Below are 19,561 nucleotides of genomic sequence, written 5' to 3' on the forward strand. Positions count from 1 at the left end.
ATTGCTGTGGGTTTTTATGGGGATAAATTTTATTTCTGTAGCCCAGTTTCCTTCATGTTTTATGTGAGCAAACTTGGATTACAAATTTACTTCATAGGATATGTAAAATTGTGTTGAAAATAGATGTATATCACAGGGTCTTACAGGTTTGGAATAGTACTGACAATACCACATTAGCTGTAGAAACAGGGTTCTTTTGAGACTTTCCTGATCTTATTTAATTGTTTAGTGAAGCAATGGAGGCAAAGAACACAGCCAGTATCCCAGATGTAGTGAAGACTTTGAAGCTGGGACTGATGGTATTAATAAAACCACTATAGTTATGATACTTTATTCCAATGGAACATTTTACTCCTGGTGGTAGGTCTCAGCTGCAGGCATGCAACTGCATATTTAGTGTTGGAAACATTGTGATTGTGATCAGAACATTGCGTGTTGGGTACTAAGCATCCATATGCTCTGTTTCCTTCCATGGAGGACTCAGCATCCTCTCCTGAAGTCAGAAGCAAGATAGGGAAGAGAGGTTTATAGGCTGAATGTGAAGACACTATGAAATTTGGGAAGATGTTATCCTTTTCTTTCTGGATGTATCAGCTGCTGCTATGTGGCATCTCTTTAGCTATGTAATGATCACTTCATAGTCCTGTGATGTTCTTTGCTCTTTTACCCCTGCTGATTATTCAGAGACAGCCAGACCAAATCGGACATTTTAGCTCTATTGATGTATTTGGTTCACTGTTCACTAAGTGCTTGACTGATTTTTTCAGTTTTTGGCTGCTATACATGAGATTTCCAAATCATCTCCAGTCCAAATGAAAGGACTTCGCTTCCAGGATAAGATGAGGTTATGTGTAATCTAACTGAGCTATTCCTGCCCTGTCGTGGTTGCGGGGGAGGTGAATTTTTTCAGGGGGATGTGGGCAGTCCAATCAGTAATCAGCTTTTCTGCTGGCACTTAGATTGGTCACTCAGAAGTTTGGACACGCCTCTGAGGACACAAAGAGTTAAAAGCAGGAGTCTAGGGGGTTCGGCCTCTTTTCAGATCCCAGTTTCAGCAGAGAGACGTGTCAAGCCTCCTTCCCCTGCCCAGCCACGAGGCTGGGTGGGGGAGGGGAAACACGTGGTCGGCTCAGGTAAGCCGGAGCCCCCGGGGGGGGGAGAAGAGAGCGGACAGGACTGGAACTGAACTGCCCCGTCCAGGATGGAGGGGTAGAAAACTGTGGAAGTGCCTTCTGTGTGTGCTCACCCCCCCCCTCCCCTAAACTCCGGGAGAAAGTGCCCAGCCACATGAAAAGCCTGAGAGTGCCTGAGCCTGCACCCTGCCGAGAAAAAAACTATTAACCCTTGTGTAGCAGAAAGAAACTTTTCTTAGACATTGATTCTCATAACTGGTGGTTTCGGAGAGAGGGAAGCGGCCTGAGACTGAGATGATAAAGCATGATTAGAAGGAACCCGATGGAAGAATGAGAGGAGTAGCCTTCTGAGCTGGAGTTCTCTTGCATAATGTCAACCATGGACTGAACTTAAGTCTCTTTTGAACATAAACTGCATTTTTGGGTAGATGCAGCTGCCCTTGCTTTTGCTACAGTGACTGGCACTTGAAGAGTGGAGCGAGCAGAGAAAAGAGGGGGAGAGTGAGGTGGTGCCCTCTGCCCTCAGGAGAGACCTGCTCTGAGAACCCCGGCCCCTGGGTAAAAAAGGGAGAGCTCGGCATGCAAGTATCCTTAAAAAGCCCTGTATGTAGTTTTGGCCTATGAGACAGCAGTGAGAGCGCTGGACATAAGAAAAAGAGAGAGTCACCCTGGCAGACTTTCTCTAGGCGGTGCCACGGGTGACATAGGAACACATAAGGAGTAGACCTGTGTGTTCTGGAGAACAGTCTGTAGTGCCAAAGAGACTCCTCTCTCCCTTGCTGAATTAAAGATTAGTTTTTTTGAGTGGTGATTGTTTGATCTAAAACCCAAAGGTTGGTCTGTGAAAAGTGATGAGTGGGGAGGTAGAAACTGAGAGAAGAAATGTTCTAAGAAGTTTTTATTTCTGTCTCTGTGTGTGTTTAAGAGTATTTCTGTCCCTGTTCTTATGTAATTAATAAAGCTTTGGTGGGTTTTTTTTTGTTTTCAAGATTTAAGCCTGCTCTGCTCTGTTCCTGATCACATCCCACAGGAGTTGTTAGAGAAAAAACATATATTCATAAGTGCATTAACATCTGGCCAGTGCCAACCCATGACATGCCCTAAGCATGATAATATTTTCCATGGGCCACTGGGGTCTCTGCTGTATTAGCCAAAAGGCCAAAGTAAGCACCTGATGTAGGTTTTTAGTGTTGCTTTGAGGTTTAGCAGTACTTTGGCATTTGTGTTTTAGGGCTTGTTTATCATATAGGCAGGAAATAGAGACAGGATGTTATCTGAAAAGCCTTAAAAATGCTGCCACTCTTCAGAGCAAAAGTTAGTGTTTATTTTCAAAGCTTGCCTTTGCAAAATTTGGATGTGCCCTGCCGATTAACTGCAGTGTGGAAGCTTCATAATGAAGGCTGAAACTGGACAAAAGATGGTTATTGGTACTAGTGCTACCTGTTAGCATTGGGTTTGGGGGTCTAATTGTAAAGGCTATCCCTTTGCTATTGGAAAGATAGAGAACTCTTCCAGGAGACTTTCTGGGTTACTGGTTTAAAATGTGGGTAAAGATATAAACAGAAAAATCAAAAAGTTTCTCCTGTTTCTTATAGTCTGCTGTCTTGAGATGTCCAAACTTGAAATAAGCATTTCTAGACTGACTTTAAAGCTGAGTATTTAATCTTACCTAGAACCATGCTGGTAATTCCAAGCTTCAGAAATGCATTGATAGGGCCACTGTTGAGAAACCAACAGATGCCAGCCACATTTAGGAGAATAGTTACACCTAGCAAAGGGCTATGTGGTCCCACAAGGACAGGCACGAGCATTGAGAAACCCTTTGTTGAAGGGTGTATCTTTTTCATAGCACGGGAAAAAAGATTATCTTAGAGAAATGTATTGCTTGTTTGCTTATTACACAATCTGTAGTTGGGTGCATGACACAAATGGCCATTAACAAGGTCAGTACACATTGGAACAGAAGAAGAAACAAAACAACGTTCAAGTCCTGTCTATTTGACAACTGCAGCAGAATCCTTACAGAACACTTTGGAGACCCTCTGTAAAAAGTTAGGCTGTTTCAAACCCTTTGTCTTTCCCTCCTTTGTTCATTATGTGTCAGCTTTGTCCTGGTAGCTGGTTAATGTAGTTGGAACCATACTGCTTTTTTCCCAAGTGACAAATAGCTTTAAAATTAAAATTGTTTTTTCTGAGTAGAATAATTTAGCATTGATCACTAACTTGTATTTTGTTCTGTCTTAGGGTGACTTGTATGGTGAATTCTGTTTGTAAATTTTGTAGTCTGATTTTAGCAGAATAATTAAGGGATGAAGTAATGTATCTTTAAAGTTCTTTATCATCTGTGTAGTTGAAATAAGCTTTATATTTACTTCTTTTGCAGCACTGTGCTGTGGCTGCTGTGCATCCGAAGAGGAAACAAGTTACAGAACTATTGCTCAGGAAAGGAGCTAATGTAAACGAGAAAAACAAAGAGTAGGTTTCTGAAATGTTTGAGTTTTCCAAAGGCCTCTGTCATACTAGGAATGTAAAACTAATACATCACTTTTCCCCCCCCCCGCCTCTAGTTTCATGACACCTTTACATGTTGCAGCTGAAAAAGCTCATAATGATGTTATGGAAGTTCTGCATAAACATGGAGCAAAGGTAAATATACTTGCATGTATTTTATTTAAGACAAAGGGCAAGAAGAAAGGTTATGTTGATTATATACTACGTAAGTTTTTATGATACTATATAATATGATAGATATGATATTATGTATGCCTTGTGCTTCTTGTGTTAACCTTGAAGTGTGTTTTATCTGAAATAAGTACAGGATCCTCAGGAATCCCATTTGAAAATTACTTCTCTCCAAGTACCTGTATACAGGCTTGAGGAGCCTACCTTACTCATTTTTAATGAACCTTGATATAATTTCTAATAAATGTGTTTATCTAGGTATCTCGTGTTGCTTTATCTTGTTGGCTTGAAAATATCCAGTGGCTGAGGGTACTGACACTGAGTTTAGTATTCTAATGCTGAGTATTCCTTAGCCCTTGCTTGCTTCTTATTCTCGTGGTCAGATTGTTTTGCTGTGCCCTTTAGCTATTGATAGGTGCCCACCTAAGTAATTTGTGAGCTTGTGGTGAAGCTTGCTTAGAAACACATTGTTCAGCAAGTTATTAAAGGCAGAGGAAGGTATAACTAACTTTGTTTAAAATGTGGTTTAACCATCTTTCAGAAGTGTTTTGGAATGATCTTTCTACAAGTTTTAGCAGCAAGCTTAATATTCATAGTCATGATATACATCACTACTTAATTTTCTCAGAAACTCTTCTTGATGGATACTTTCTTTGCATTGACTAGAACAAAAGATCTTGGTTTTTGCTTTGAATGGGGCTCAGATTACTCTTTTTAAGTCTTCCTCTTCATTCAGGAAGCTAGAAATGAAGACTTCATTGTTACGAATTATTACCTGTTGTATTATGTTATTGCCTGTAGTAATGATCAAGTGTCACTTGCTGTTATAGAAGGTATGAGCAATGCAGTTGTATGCACAGTTGTGTTTTTGTTTTGAAACAATAAATTTTAATTTATAAGCCTGTATGAGAGCTCACTGCCAGATTTCTGTTTCACTTCCATAGTACTTTAATGGCATCATAAAATACCTTAACGATACCACGGCAGAGTTTATCGTATTTGAGAGTCCTAATGCACTGGTGACTACTGTTCTGCCTAAGGGGGTAAGCAGGGTCAAAGTTCTTGATTATAGTCATCAAAACTATTGGTTATTATTTTCCCAGATTCACTCTTAGTTGCATACCTATGCACTGAAAGTAAAAAAAGAATCAATTTTGCTGTAGGGATAGAGACCTCATAACTTTTATGGATCTGCTTTTGCACAGGATGGTACTGATGGTATTTGGGTAGGCACTGAACTGGACGTGCTGGAGTTTCAGATGTACTGATACCAAAGTACTACCTGCTTTGAAATACAAGGAGCTTCTGTGTGCTGCTACTGTACTCTCGTTATTTAAATTATTGCTCCCTTGAAAATCTCAGATTTAGTCAGGTTAGGGGTAAGCTCAAAGATGGCATCCTTACTAGAATGGACCCATTTTGTTTTGCCAGTAGTACGTACTGTTGATAGCTTGTAATTCTTTTATCTCCTGAAGCAGGAATTCCTAAATTGTGATCCATGAGTCACTTATAGACTGACTAATGGTGCTGAGTGGTGCACAGTTATCTACAGAATGATGCTGAGTGCTGTGTTCTGTGGTTTATTCCATCAGCAGTACAGATAGTGATCATTAAACCTTGTTCTTCATTCATATCCCATATCCTGTTATTCTGAGGATAGACCATTCACATTTATGATCTAGCAAAGCACTTAAGTGCATGGCAGGAGACTAATCAAAGTTAATATTAAGTGCGTATTTCCATACTGCAGTGCATCAGTGTCTGAAGTTTCTTAGCTGTAAAACAGTAAATAACACAACTAATTTTTAATGAGAGGTTGATCATTAAGGCTTTATGAGGCACTTTGAAGTTCCCAGATGATATATGCTCAAGAGTATTAGTTAGTTAACTAGGCATATTTAATCACTCTAAAATGTTTATCTTGCTTGTATATTATCATTTGACCTCTTGCTCATGCTTTGACTGTAGGCATTCGGTTTATCAAATACTCTTGACATTGGTATTTATTTGTTTCTGACTGTTGTGACATGGCAGCTTTCCTTCCTGAAGCATGATACAGATTTTGATGTTTTTCTTCTGTTGTATGTTTGGAAGTTTTTCGTTCATGTTTTCTCTTTTTGTCTCTTGAATTTTAATTACTTCATAAGATGTAATTAGATATATTAAGCTCTGATCACATCTGGTTGTATTTTTTACAAGAGAGAGTTCTCATGAGCTGACGCATCTAGTCTCCCTGCAATAGCAGCCTCCCAGTGAAGATCCATTTGTTCTTTGAACTGCATCCTCCTGCTTTTTAAATACCTCTTTTCTTACTTGATGTTTCTTTCAGTGAGGTATTTGCAGTGAACAAACTGATTCTTCTTAGCCTTTGTTTTGGTAGGCTAGAAGCTTCAAACACCTCATCTTCCCTCATAAGGGAATTTTCCTATTCATCCTTATAAACCCTTCTCTTTACTAGCACCAGAGGAAATCTTGGAGTTCAGGCAACAAGAATAGAATTCATTCCCCCACTACCTTCCATGATGGCACTTCCGTACCTCTATTGCAAGTGCCTGACAAATGCATACTGGGATCATATTTTCTTTTTTAATAGACATGAGACAGTAGTACTCACATCCTTCCTGTAATCTTGCAGTGCACAGAAAATCTTGATTTTGCTAATATTTTATATTTGTGCCCTTCAGCACAATTCTCTCTTGCCATGATCATTAATGCAAATAGTAAAACAAAATTATCCCACAACCAGCCACCAAGCAGCCTTCCCAGTTTCAAAATGTTCAGTTCTTCCATCAAACTCTGTTTTTTCAATATAAAATAAAATAAAATTTTCTACTGTGATCTCATATAAAATGCTTACTGAAGTGTGTCTGGATGACACCTACCACGTAGGGGTTTGTCCTAGTTTAGGACAAAATTCCACAACTCCCTCCCCCACCACCGGGTTCGGGAGGAATTTCCTCAGAGGAGAAAGTGGAAAAAACTTGTTTATTGAGAAACAATGAAAAAAAAACCACACCCCAACACAAGGAAAACAGTCCGAGATGACAAGAAATGTTTTCACCAGTCCAAGAGAGGGTGAGCAGTCTCTGCTGGGGAGGGTGCCAAAGCTTCTTTCAGGTGCAGACTCCGGGGGGTGTTCCCTTGATGTTCCCGAATCAGGGCCCGAAGCAGGTCCGATGCCTTCAGGGAAGGGAGGAAGGAAAGAAGGGGAAACACAAAAGCAGAAAAAAATGGCAAAAAAGCAAGCAAAAAGCAGAAAGCAAGAGAGCAAAGCCAGCAAAGCAGCCTAAAGCTAGCAGCAAGCCAGAAGCAAGCAGCTGGGGGAGGGGCTCAGCCACAGACAAAACAAACTGAGAACATGGGAACAGGGAAAAAAAAAACCAACCACGATTTGGGATACAAAGCATGAAAATGTCCTGTCACCCCAGGACAGGGTTTCTTACTTTGCAGCCATTTCTTCTGTCAAAGGAGAGGTACAGTTAAAGTCAGCTTTAATCTCCCTTCTGGAAAGCACTATTGATTACTGAGAGAGTAACAATTTGAACAAGATGTGTAATTAGGGCTTCAAAGAAAGAACTTTCTTCTTCTGAAATTCCATGACAAAAGGCAAACAATTGATCCACAAAATAACCAACAATAATAGCTTTAGGAGACAGTTTCATATAAAGTTCTGTAGACAGAAAGTATTTTGTGATTGTTTTAGCATTTTGTAGGAAATTCTGTTTTCATGAGGAGCAGCTGTGTCAGACACCAAAAGTGAGTTCACATACAGTGAAGTATGTATATCTAGCCTTTTCTTGTTTTATGGAAAGGGCTAAAGCGTGATAAAGACTGCTTTTGGGAATTTGGGATGAACAAGGGATGGTCTCTGGTCTTGGAGCTGGATTTAATTATCCATAATGTTATCACTGTGTAAATTTGCTATTTGAAGTATGTTAGATCATAGTGAACAGTGAAGGACTGCTTGAATAACTTGTGCTTGATCAAGACCTATTTTACGGAAAGAACATCTGAGAACATTGATCTCTTCACTCTGGTGATCAATGACAGGACCTGAGGGAACAGCATGAAGTTGTGTCAGGGGAGGTTTAGTTGGGATATCAGGAAAAGGTTTTTCACCCAGAGGATGGTTGGGCACTGGAACAGACTCCCCAGGAAAATGGTCACAGCACCAAGGCTGACAGAATTCAATAAGTGTTTAGACAATGCTCTCAGGCACCTGGTGTGATTCTTGGGGTGTCCTCTGCAGACAGGACCCATCAGTGGTCCTGATGGGTCCCTTCCAACTCAGGATATTCTGTGATTCTGTGATTTGTAATGGCAAGAATTAACCTACTGGCAAGCAATTAACCATAAATTGCTTTTTTTGGTGTGTCTTGCTGTCCCTTACTGACAGCACAGACTAGGTTCCTAATTTGAACTGTGAAGAAGTCCTTGTGCACATTAGTTGCATATCATGTCATGTCTAAGCAACATTCATTCCATGGAAGATGTTTTTATTAGCTTGGTACTTGAGTTTGCAGAAGTTGACTGTCAATTTAAAGAACAGGTGAGAAACCTTGGGATTTCTTAGAATTTTCTTCAAGAATGTTGATCATAAATATTTGTGGTTTTAAATGCCATTTTTTTTCCTTGTTTGCCTGCCCTGTTTGTATGAGACAGCATTTCACACCACTGCTTATTTGATGTTGAATATTCTCAAAGTACCATATGAAAAATAAAAGCAGAGCATCTTCAAAGAATCCTCAAACATAAACAATTTTATTAGACCTGTGATCAAATCTTCAAAGGCCACGATTTTATCTTTGAAGATGATCAAAATCTTTAATTTAAAAAATAATTCAAAGGTGATTAAAAAGTGAGTTTCATCCTGTTTTGTTGTATTTCTAGATAGTTGAATATTTCATATGACTAAGGTCCAAATTTGTAGACACATGGGAAATTAATGTGTTCAGAAAGACACTCAGCTTTCCAGCAGTGCAGAAGTAAAGGATTAGAGTATTTTCTGAACTGGAAGAATTGTTGGAAAGAAGGACCTTCAAGCATGCAAGTTCACTGGTATCTTGGGCAAGTGCAGAGGCGTCATGAATGCTCTTTAATTATGATATGCCTCAAAAGGATACTGTTGAAGCTAATCTTCTGCAAGAGAAAATGAGCCTTTATAAGGTCATGCCAGAGAGATAGTGTCCCTGTTTGTGATGGTAGCAGAAATGAATTCATTCTGCTCTACTGGGAGGATCTTGCTTTATGCATCTTTGCATAATACAGTTATTTCTGTGCATTGGAGTAGCATGTTGCCAGCCTTTCATGATCATGGATTTGCAAATGTTCACCATCTATCTAGACCCACACAACAAACTGAAATGTTTTTGAATAACCTTGTTGTGTAACACATTCACTTCTAACATTTCAGGGAGAGGTATGATTTTCTCAGGGAACAGTAAGAATTGAAAAATTAAATTGCCTTTCAGAAATGTAGCAGATTCTAGACTATGATGGTTAACAACATAAAGAAATCTATGGTCTGTTGTATTTGACTGGTTCAACTTTTCTCACTGCTTAGACATCCAAACATCCTGACCTTAGTCTTAAGCTTTTATGAAGAAGAGGTAATTGTGGAACATCTGACCGGATCCTATAGGAGCTTTCAGAGTGAAACTGACCCCTTTTTTTCCTGCTTTTTTCTGCTGACCTAGCTTGAAATTGTCACCAATGCTTCTTCACTTCTATGTTTATTGTTAAACAACAAGACACAAGACATAATACAAGCTTGTCTTCAGAGTTAATGCAGGAGGAGAGCAGTTAGAACACTTGCGTTGCATGGAAATGATACTGTGATATGGAACTGCTGGCAGAGCACAAGTTTCACATGTAATTTTTAGAATGTACATCCTTTGGAAAGATTTCACAGAGAAAATCGCAGTGCTTGCAAGCTGTTGCTTTTTTGTGCTGCTGTTTGTAGTGTCAAGGAGCAGGAGGGATATTTAGGGCATTTGATCTTGATGGAAAGCCGATATGATTATGAAATCTTGCAAAAAATGTTTCCTGAACAGATCTGAGCTGTTGAGCTGCCACAAGTGCCTGGCAGACAAGGGAATAGTGCCATAACTGTGTACACTGCTCCAAGAGAGCAGCAGTGATGGAAGGGAAAATCTCAGTGGTGTCTGATGATATGTGACTATTTCCATTTCTCTACTGTGTCTGTTCAGGATGGAGGAAAGGAAATTAAGGCAGACAGAAGAAAGAACAGAAGGAAGTCTGCATTGGGAAGTACTGAATAGGACAGTATATTTCTCTCAAACCCCTTATTTAAAAACTCTTTTCAGTTAATAACTGTATTCTGCTTTTACATTGTATTTTGAGCAGTGGAATGACTGCTTTCATGCTAAAAGGTGAAGAAATTGGATCCAGAGCCAGTGCACTGTGGAATAAAAGCTGTCAAACCTGTCATTTTTTTTAACTCCTTGCAGAAAACTTGTCTCTAAGATAATTCAGAGCTACAGCCTTCCAGTTTCAGACCGCTTATAAAGGGGACCAAATTGATATTTACCTTTTTTTAATAAGTGCAGCTGGAACAATTTGACTACTCAAGGCACAGTTAAAGCAGTACACTTTGCATATTTCACATTTTGTCAAACAGAGTTTAGACTTTAGCTTTGAATTTGAAAAGGCACGTGTTTTTGGACCTGGTATTGAACATTGTTTATCACAGGCATATGTCTTACCAGGTCTGATTTTTATAAGAATTTCTTAAATCTGTTTTCTATTTCAGTTTGTAGTGCTTAAGTTGATTTTCATTTGGAAGTAAGTCCTCTCGTTTTAAGCCTTATTGGGGTATATTCTTTGGTTGGTTTTGGAGAAGTGGTGCATTATTGGTGAGATATCTGCCCCAAAGTGAACATATTCCTAATGAAATTGTCCTACAAAGCTTAACTCTGCTCCTGAGATAAAGAGCAGCTGCATTTGGCGCATGCATCCCTCTCAGCTGCAGCCCTTTTTGTCTCAGAAGTAGGCAGATATTTCTTCAAATGGTTGATGTTCTTCTGCCAGAATAATTGATTGTTGGGAAAGATAACGGTTTAGAGGTGAAAGGACACCTGGATAAGACCTATGAGATGATGATTCTGATGACTCTGACAGTGTTCTTTTCAAATGAATATTAACATTTTTCTAGGGACATAGTATCGAATTGTGCACAGTGAAAGCCTTGCTGCTATTATTTTTACAGTTTGTTCAGTACAGGCCTGTTTAACACAGGAATTCAGTATTAAAGAATACATTACTTATGATTTTTTTTTTTTTGATGAATGGAATGTTATCAGCTACTCTGAGAATCCATAAATTTCATTTCATTCTGCCTTTACCATCACTTAACATGTGCAGCCCCAGAGTTCTACTTACATCTGTGCCCTTATCAGTGGTGAAAGGTATCCGGTGTCCTGAAACAGATGAGGATCATCATCTGAACAAAATGATGGATTTGGGACATTCAGCATCTAGTTAATATTTATGATAGCAGTAAGTTTTTTATTTGAAACAAACCATTTAGGGCAATCCCATTAGAGTGGCATGAGCTGAGCGTGGTTAGAAGAAAGCAGATGTATTCTTCTGTCCATCTTGCTGCAAGAAAGGTTTGTGATCTGAGAAGTTCCTGCTCTATCAGTCTGTAAAATAATTTCAGAGAATATTGAATCACACTCCTCTTTATTTTTTTGGTTGTTCTTTGTTCTTTTTTGTGACTTGATATTGCACTATTGCAGGTATTTTACTTAATTTTTTAACACTATCTGGTAGTAGATCTTTTCATAGTTAATTTCATTTAGTTTTAGTTAAATTTCATTTAGTTATAGCATATGTGTCTTAACCAAAATGCTTTTTCACTGGTTTCATGGAAGAATAATAGAGTTTGCATGCTACATTTTAGGTGAGAAATAGCAAGCAAAACCTTTGTTTGCTGTCACTAAAAAGATTTTGAGAAGGTAAAAAGGTGGGTTTTATACAGTAACAAAGTTTATTATGCATGCAGTTCACAGCCTGCAATCTGTAGGCTTGTGTTGTGATTTAGATTTAAGGGGGGTCCCCGGGGAAGGTTCCCCGGGAGCCCCCCGACTCCAGGGTCGTGGGTGTTCGCATGCTGGCAGGTAAAGAGACTCTAGACGCTGGTGGGGTGCTGATGAGATGAGGGTTTATTCGGAGTCTTACCCCGGGAAGGCAGCATGGTCACTGAGGGAGAGGGGGAAGGGGAGAGAGCAGTCTCCGGAGACCGCCAGGGCAAAAGAGAGTGAGCCTTGTCCGTTTGCACCCTTAACACAGAGGTTCAAAGTGGGCGCGGTAAGATTTTTTAGCCAATAGAGTTACAGATACATGATACTGCAGGGAGGTTACAGACTTGAGATAAACTATACACTTTCCAGGGGTGAGCCAGAGCAAGCCATTTCCATAAAATGCAGTTCCACAGGCTTGGAAGCAGATAACAGGTTCTGAGTTGCTTGCAGAGAATGTAGAGTATTTCTGTATTTCTTGAAGTGGTAAAAAAGCTGTTGGGCATTTGCATTTAAATTTGTCATGAATTGCTGCTAGGTACAGAGTATCTTCTTGAAAGGTTATTTTCATGGGGGTGTTTTTCTGCTTTTTAAAGCTCTCTATTATTCTGTTCCTTTTTTTGATAGTGCACTGGGAGAGATGTTTCTAGTTATTTAGCTGCTCGGTTAGATCTTGACAGATGAATGTGTTTCCATTATATCATACTCTTTGAAAATGATACTCTATTTTGCCTGTTTATACAGCCTTGTATTGAGAAGAATTATATCCAATTATACTTAACATTCATGTAAAGGCACAAAAAGTGAGGAGGAAATGTTCGTATCCAACTTTTTTCCCCCCCACTCCTTCATAGAATTCTAATTTGACATTTTTGTTTTGCATTAATTCTTGGTAGTGGGTAATGTTGAGTTATTCTTATTCTGACAATAACAGATGGTAATTTCCTTAAAGCTCTAAGATCTTTAAATTGTTTGGTAAAAATTTATGTCAAGTTACCTCTTTCTCCTCCTGTGATAGTTTTTCTTGTCTTGCACAAAGTTGGTCTTCATCAAAATTGTCAAAAGCTTGATCACTTTTTAAAATATGGTTTTGGGGATCCTATGTTGTCTGTTAGCCATGCAAACAAAAAACCTGTGTTGTTAAAAGACAGGACAACATCTGTGGTAAATTAGTTTTCCTTTGGAGTGTTTGCCTGTTTTGTCGTTTGATTTTGTTTAATTGCAATGCAGAAGAATTGATAGATAAATTTGATTGCCAGAAAATTCTTCTTATTGCACTTCTTATTAAGGACAGGGACAGGTGCAGCCTTTTAATTACAACGGTGTTTAATTTTATATTGCTGCTGCTTTTTCAGATGAATATGCTGGACACACTTGGTCAAACAGCATTGCACAGGGCTGCGTTAGCAGGGCACTTGCAAACCTGCCGGCTGTTGCTGAGTTATGGCTCTGATCCCTCCATCATCTCTTTGCAAGGCTTCACAGCAGCACAGATGGGAAATGAAGCAGTGCAACAGATCTTAAGTGGTGGGTAAAAGTAAAGGCTTGTGTATTTGAACTTCAGCTTTTCCCTTTACAGCTTTGAATCTTGTTTCTTTCTCAATGCAAGAGACTTGCAGTAGTTTTCTCATCTCTCCTTTCTGCCATCAAGCGCACACAACTACAGTATGTATTGTTGTCACGATCCAAGCAGGAATCGTGATAGGTTTGTGTGATCTCAGAGTGCGAAAAGTACTCGAGGGGACAATAGTTTAATCATACAACAAATGCACCTTTATTGAGTGCCAACAACACTTGCGATAGAGGGAATGAGAAAGGAAAAATAGGATACAGAGCGAGGAAAGGGGGGCAGGGGGATATAGCTACCAACGGCAGAGGTGTCCTCGTGGCGTGGCGTCTGGCCAATGGATCCGTCTTCTGTCCGTGGGGAGATCTCGAAGTGTGAGTCACAGGGGGAAGGTTTTATAGTCATTTCAGAAGCAGGGGGCACCTGGCCAACACAGGCAAAAGCGGGGGGCACCTGGCCAACGTGGGGGGAGCACCCAAGAGTCATTGTGAGGAGCCCCGTTGCTCTGGGAATCAGGTGCAACCATTCAGATCAGGCAGGTCTGGGACAAGCAGGTCTGGGCCTGGTCACTGGTAAGCACAGGCTGTCCAGCCGTCTATTGTCTTCGTACAAGTTCCCATGGGAACCAGCTCTGGTCCGGTGGACACACCTGCAGTTCAGTGCTTGGTACACATGCACACTGTGGCTTAGGCCCAAGCCCCTTGCACACAGTCCCTTCCTTGACAGAGGACCTTGACGAAGGTCGTGAGGCAAAACCAGGGATCCTCGGGCCCCGACTCTCACAATTGTGTGACACTTGTCAGAAAAATAAATAGCTCTGCTCAGTTCAGTGATTTTGTGCAAATCGAAAAGAAAATAACCGTCTTGTAGATCTAGAACATGCTGCTGTACAAGGAGATTGTAGGAAGGCACATGTAGGGAGTTTTGGGTTTCCTTTGGTAGCAAGTTCCAAGGCAACTGAAATATTGCTGAGCATGTAATAAACCTTTTTCCTTGCATCAGCCAATCTGTTAGGTACTCTGTACTTCAGCAGTCACAAGCAGAAAAACACTGATTGTTGCTAAACTGAGCTTTTACTTCAAATCTCTTGCTTGTCCAGTAAAGAAAGATTTTATTGTGAAAGTGCTCTGGATAGTGCTTAGATACAATTTGTTTATATCTTGCATTAAAAAGATTTGAAGTGGGTGCCACTATTTTTCATATAAGTGCTTAAGGGTTTGCATCCTCTTACCCATGTTACATTTGAATTTTTGCAAGTACAGAGAAGAATAATTGCATCAGTAGCTACTACAGAGCAAATAACTCACCTTACAGTGAGATGTGCAGGTGGTCAAACAAAGGCAGATATCCAGACAGATGAGAAGACCCATGGTAGCTAGAAACTCCATTTCCTCTAGTGTTTTCAACGACATTGCCTTAAAACAGGACATAACAAGGAAAATGCATTTTACACCAGTGCAAGGAAGGACTGTTTTGAAGTGTACCCACTCTTGAAAATGTAGCTGGTTATGTGAGTAGTATTACCTGTTAAAATGTGCATATGAATGTATGTATGTGGATTGAGGGAGAAGAATGTTGGCAGAATAATGTCAGCTTTAGAGTCAAAATCTGACTCATTTTCTCTAAAACTAAAACTCCTTATTCAAACATTTTGGCAGTATGAACTTAAACATCATAACCCCAGCTGCATTTTCACAAGTAACAACAGACCAACCTCACTCCCCAACTTTGGAAAATATGTTGAGCACAAGTTAATACAACTTAAGTATCCTAAGTAATCCTAAACCATCTTTTTCCCTATGTAGAAAGTACACCTGTGCGCACATCTGATGTGGATTATCGGTTGTTAGAAGCATCCAAAGCTGGAGACTTGGAAACTGTGAAGGTAGGTTTGAACAGTTCATGTGAATTTTCTACTTTGCATTGCTATGAAAAGCTTGTGGGAACCTCTGCTACATGGGTTGCGGAAGCAGTGCCCAGTGGATGGTAAACCATAAAAAATGGGAAGTCATGGATCGTTCTTTTTTTCTTCTTCTAGAAAGTAGTACATGAAGATGTACTGAGGTGTGTTTCTCTTGAGTTTCTGCTTGTTTATTCTGCCAGTCCTTCACACAGTCATGTCTTCAATGGACTCAAATGTAGCCATAATTCTTTGATGTAGACCCTGTGCTTCCCAGAATCACAGTTTAATAGAAACAAGCCCTCAGGTGCATGATTCAATCAGATGGCAAGTAAATACTATTAATAGGTAGCAGACTTCATATTTTAAACCATCATTATTCTGAAGGTGAAGGGTCAGGCCATGGAATTCCAGCATCACAGGAAGGTTTGATCTTGTTTTTGATACTTGGTCTGTGGACAAAACAGCCTGCAGACGGACTGTTGTTCATAGTTTCCCACCTTGAACTTCAACCTGATACACATAAATATTCAAACAGCAGCAGTTTTCTGCACTGGCAGCTCCTTTGACTGCTAAGCTAAATATTTCTGGTTTTCTGAGGGCAGTATAGGCCAGGAATGGTTATATATGTGGAGAAAGTTACATGGCCTTGAACCTGGTACTTGATGACATAGAGGTTCACCCTTTTTTATACATTAGGAACATCTTCACACTGCTTCCATCATTTAAGTCTTGTTTGTTATAGAAGTATTTTCAGCTGTAAATTTAGAGCTGCTATTTTTTTAACTTTGCATAAGTGGAAAGAAATTTCCTGATACTTCAAAAATTTTGTATATTATAAGTGGATCAAATTTTGTGTTGGGGTCTTTGAAGGTGGTAGTTTAGTTATTTTCTTTTGGGTTTGTTTGTTTCATGTTTTGTTGTTGATGTTTGGTTTTGGGAGTTCCTTATTTGTTAGTTTTAGTTCTGTACTAGATTTTGGGTTCTTTTGTCTTCACAGCAACTTTGCAGCCCTCAGAATGTGAATTGCAGAGATCTGGAAGGCCGTCATTCAACACCACTGCACTTTGCTGCAGGATATAACCGCGTATCAGTGGTGGAGTATCTCTTGCATCATGGAGCAGATGTGCATGCCAAAGATAAAGGGTACATTTCATTCCATGATATGTTCTGCTGTTCTCTATTAGTGTGAGACTTATATCCTACCTATTCATTTTGCTTCAGATATCAGTGACCATAGTGTTTTTGTCTTGAAAATGTTTCTCTTTCCTTCTTGTTCTGCATTGTTCCTGTGCTGTAGGGAGATTTATAGACAATTATAGCATAATTTGCTTTCTGGAAAAGCCATCATCAAGTACATACCTGGCACTGTAATACATGATGCTTCTCTTCCCCTTTTTGCCCATTTTGGAGACTTTATTTTGCTTAAAAGCAGCCTTTAACTTGTTTTAGGTGATCTAAAATTTGTTTTAAAATGAGGTAAAATACCAGGGTTATCTCTGGTCATTTTTCTAATTCTATTAGCCTTTATTATTAAGTTAGTTATTTTTACAGTTAATATTCAGTTAAATTATATGAACCATTTACAGATTTTTGCATTAATTGTGAAGCAGCATGGTTATGTTCACTCTTTTACTGCATATATTAGTTCAGAGCAGGGGATAATGAATTTCCAATACTGGATTTTCAGGCTTACCCTGGAAGAAGTGTTTGAGTATCTTTCTGTATCTATGAGATGTACGGTACTTACTAATAACTGCACTTCAAACACATTATATATGTCTTTCTTGAAATTTACACAAATATCCAAACTCAGAACAACAGTGAATCTTGCAATTTAGTTTTTATCTGTTATTAACAGCACTGATATTGCTTGTGGAAGCTGTAACATTGTGGCTTACTAAGTATTTAAAAGTCTTGTGGATGAGAACGGAAGGAGGATAATTAAGTTTTAATTGATTTTTTAAATAGAAAAATAAACCCAAGAAAACTGGAAAGATGGAAAGATAATGTCTGGTGAAAGTGAGAGTTTTATCTACTGATTGCATGTAGGATTTTATTCTCTAGCTATTAATGCTTTCTCTTTGATTAGTGGTTTAGTACCCCTGCACAATGCCTGTTCTTATGGACACTACGAAGTGGCTGAACTCTTAGTGAGGCATGGTGCTTCTGTCAACGTGGCAGACCTGTGGAAATTCACTCCTCTACATGAAGCAGCAGCAAAAGGAAAATATGAAATCTGCAAATTGCTTTTAAAAGTATGTGCTGGAGATCTCAGATCTGTCTTAAAATGCTTTTTTTTTTTTTGAAGATTATTAATGCAAAGCTAATTGCATTCATTATTCATGGTATCTTTGAATCAATTTTCATCTTGCAATTGTCATATGGTTTCTTGTGTAATATCATTGACTTAAAAAGAATCATCAGTGCAAGTACTATTTCCAGCATGTGTATTAATACTGTTACCCAAGTAGGACAAGACTCTGACACTGGAAAAACCAGCTGTATAAAAATGAGAACTCCCTACCTTGTCCTATCCATCCCTTTCTGAAATAGTTACTGCATTTAAGTAAATTTTGTTAATACTTATGCAAGAGTGTGTTACAGAGCAATAGCGTAAGATGGGTCCTAAATGCTGTTTGGTATAAGAGAAATTTAAAACTGTTATGTAATGTATAACTTATCAAGCTCCTGGAGGAAATGCATGTTAATATACTGTGGCATAAATATTCATTATACTTAGAGGAAGAACGTGTAAAAAGCATGAGGTAATGCAAAGAAGTTTCCAGTGAGAAACATGAGTTTAAGAAACTTAACATAAGGTCAGATCCTGCCCTGGGAGGATGAAAGGTGATGCTAGAGTAGAATTTCTTGCCAATCCTATTTCCTCTTTCAGCCTTGCCTACTTAAGTCCCTCTGAAGCACATTTAAAATAGGAGAAAGTCAGAATATGGATAGTCTAAAAATAATGATCTTCCCCAGCCACTTTTCATTTGCTGCTGCAAAGCCCCACTATTTCCCTCCTACATCATTAATTATTTCACTTGAGTACCAAAAAAGCAGTCAGAGAGAGAAGAATGATAGTTTGAAGCACATGTACAGCAGAAACCAGGAGATATTAAGAGATGTCTGTGAAGCAGGCATGGTGGTGGCCTGGAAGTAACACCCTAATAGACATGCTAGCTCAAGCTATAAGAACATTTGTAATCTCTCAAGCACATTGTTGCATTATAGACACTGGAGATCTCTGGCCTTTTCTAATTTCCACAGGGAATATTTTGTCTTCAGAGGACTATGAATGGATGTACAACAGGAAATAGAAAAGTGCTGAAATTTATTTTTTTAAATCACTCTTTCACAAGATAAGAGCTAAATACGCCCTTAAGGTGATACAGATGTAGTGTCTCTGGGTGTCTGTGGATATGTGCTCACACTGCAGTTTACTCAGGGTTTCTCCTGCTGTGTCTCCTATGCCAGCTGGCAGTGTTGTCAGTTCTGCTGAGCTGTGGATGTTGAGCTTGACTCCTCCTGACTTGTGCTCCTTCTCTCCTGGTCTGCTTGAAGAAGGAAACAAAAATAAACAGGCATTTTGGAGACAATGTCTTTTTTAATCACCTTTCTTTGAAATTACCAACTTCATTTCTTTCTGTGCCTTGGAAGGGGTCTCAGAAGACTGCCTCTTCATTCAGCTATTTCTTTTGGGGCATATTTGAATAGTTCCAATTTTGATGAGTTTTAAATTAAGGTATTTCAGGTCATATCTGAGAGAAGTCATTGCAGTCTAAAAAGCTTTGCACGAAGAGTGCTCTCTTCCTAAAAGAACCACATAGGTGGAAACTGGTTCTGTGTAATCAATACTCTGTCCCTTTCTATCCCTTGCTCTTTATCCCTTTACACTGTGAGCACAGTTGTACTGCTTCCAAATACAAAGCAGTTAATTTCCTCTGTTCTCCCATTCCCAGTCCAGTGGGAAATGGCAGGGATTGGACCACTGTGTGACTATTCTGAAGAGGTCAGCCAAAGAACTATAGCACCACCAGCTGCCTCTGCTTTATCTATCTTTGTTTTTTCCCACTGCTGCTGAGAGTGAATAGGGAAGGAGCTGTCCTCCCACAAAACTGAATGTGGACGTGACTCACACCATATGCTCTACATAGTTGTATGCTCCCCTTCTCATCCCTCTGTGCTCCAGTAGTGTTCTTATCACTGCCAGATCTACATGTTTTATCAGTACAGA

The 19,561-nt window shown here is 39.3% G+C and overlaps 1 protein-coding gene across 2 annotated transcripts in view; it reads left to right on the forward strand.

Moving 5' to 3' along the window:
- The window catches only part of LOC134563402 (poly [ADP-ribose] polymerase tankyrase-1-like), a 187,741-nt gene that overhangs the window by 132,241 nt on the left and 35,939 nt on the right, over positions 1 to 19,561 (forward strand). For both annotated transcript variants that reach the window (XM_063421312.1, XM_063421313.1), the window contains exons 10-15: positions 3,517 to 3,608; positions 3,701 to 3,779; positions 13,213 to 13,384; positions 15,230 to 15,309; positions 16,325 to 16,470; positions 17,417 to 17,582. In XM_063421312.1, the coding sequence (XP_063277382.1) occupies positions 3,517 to 3,608; positions 3,701 to 3,779; positions 13,213 to 13,384; positions 15,230 to 15,309; positions 16,325 to 16,470; positions 17,417 to 17,582 (735 nt within the window). The remainder of the gene's footprint in view (positions 1 to 3,516; positions 3,609 to 3,700; positions 3,780 to 13,212; positions 13,385 to 15,229; positions 15,310 to 16,324; positions 16,471 to 17,416; positions 17,583 to 19,561) is intronic.

The sequence above is a fragment of the Prinia subflava genome, chromosome W (assembly GCF_021018805.1).
Source record: "Prinia subflava isolate CZ2003 ecotype Zambia chromosome W, Cam_Psub_1.2, whole genome shotgun sequence".
In the NCBI taxonomy this organism is placed as follows: Eukaryota; Metazoa; Chordata; class Aves; order Passeriformes; family Cisticolidae; genus Prinia; species Prinia subflava.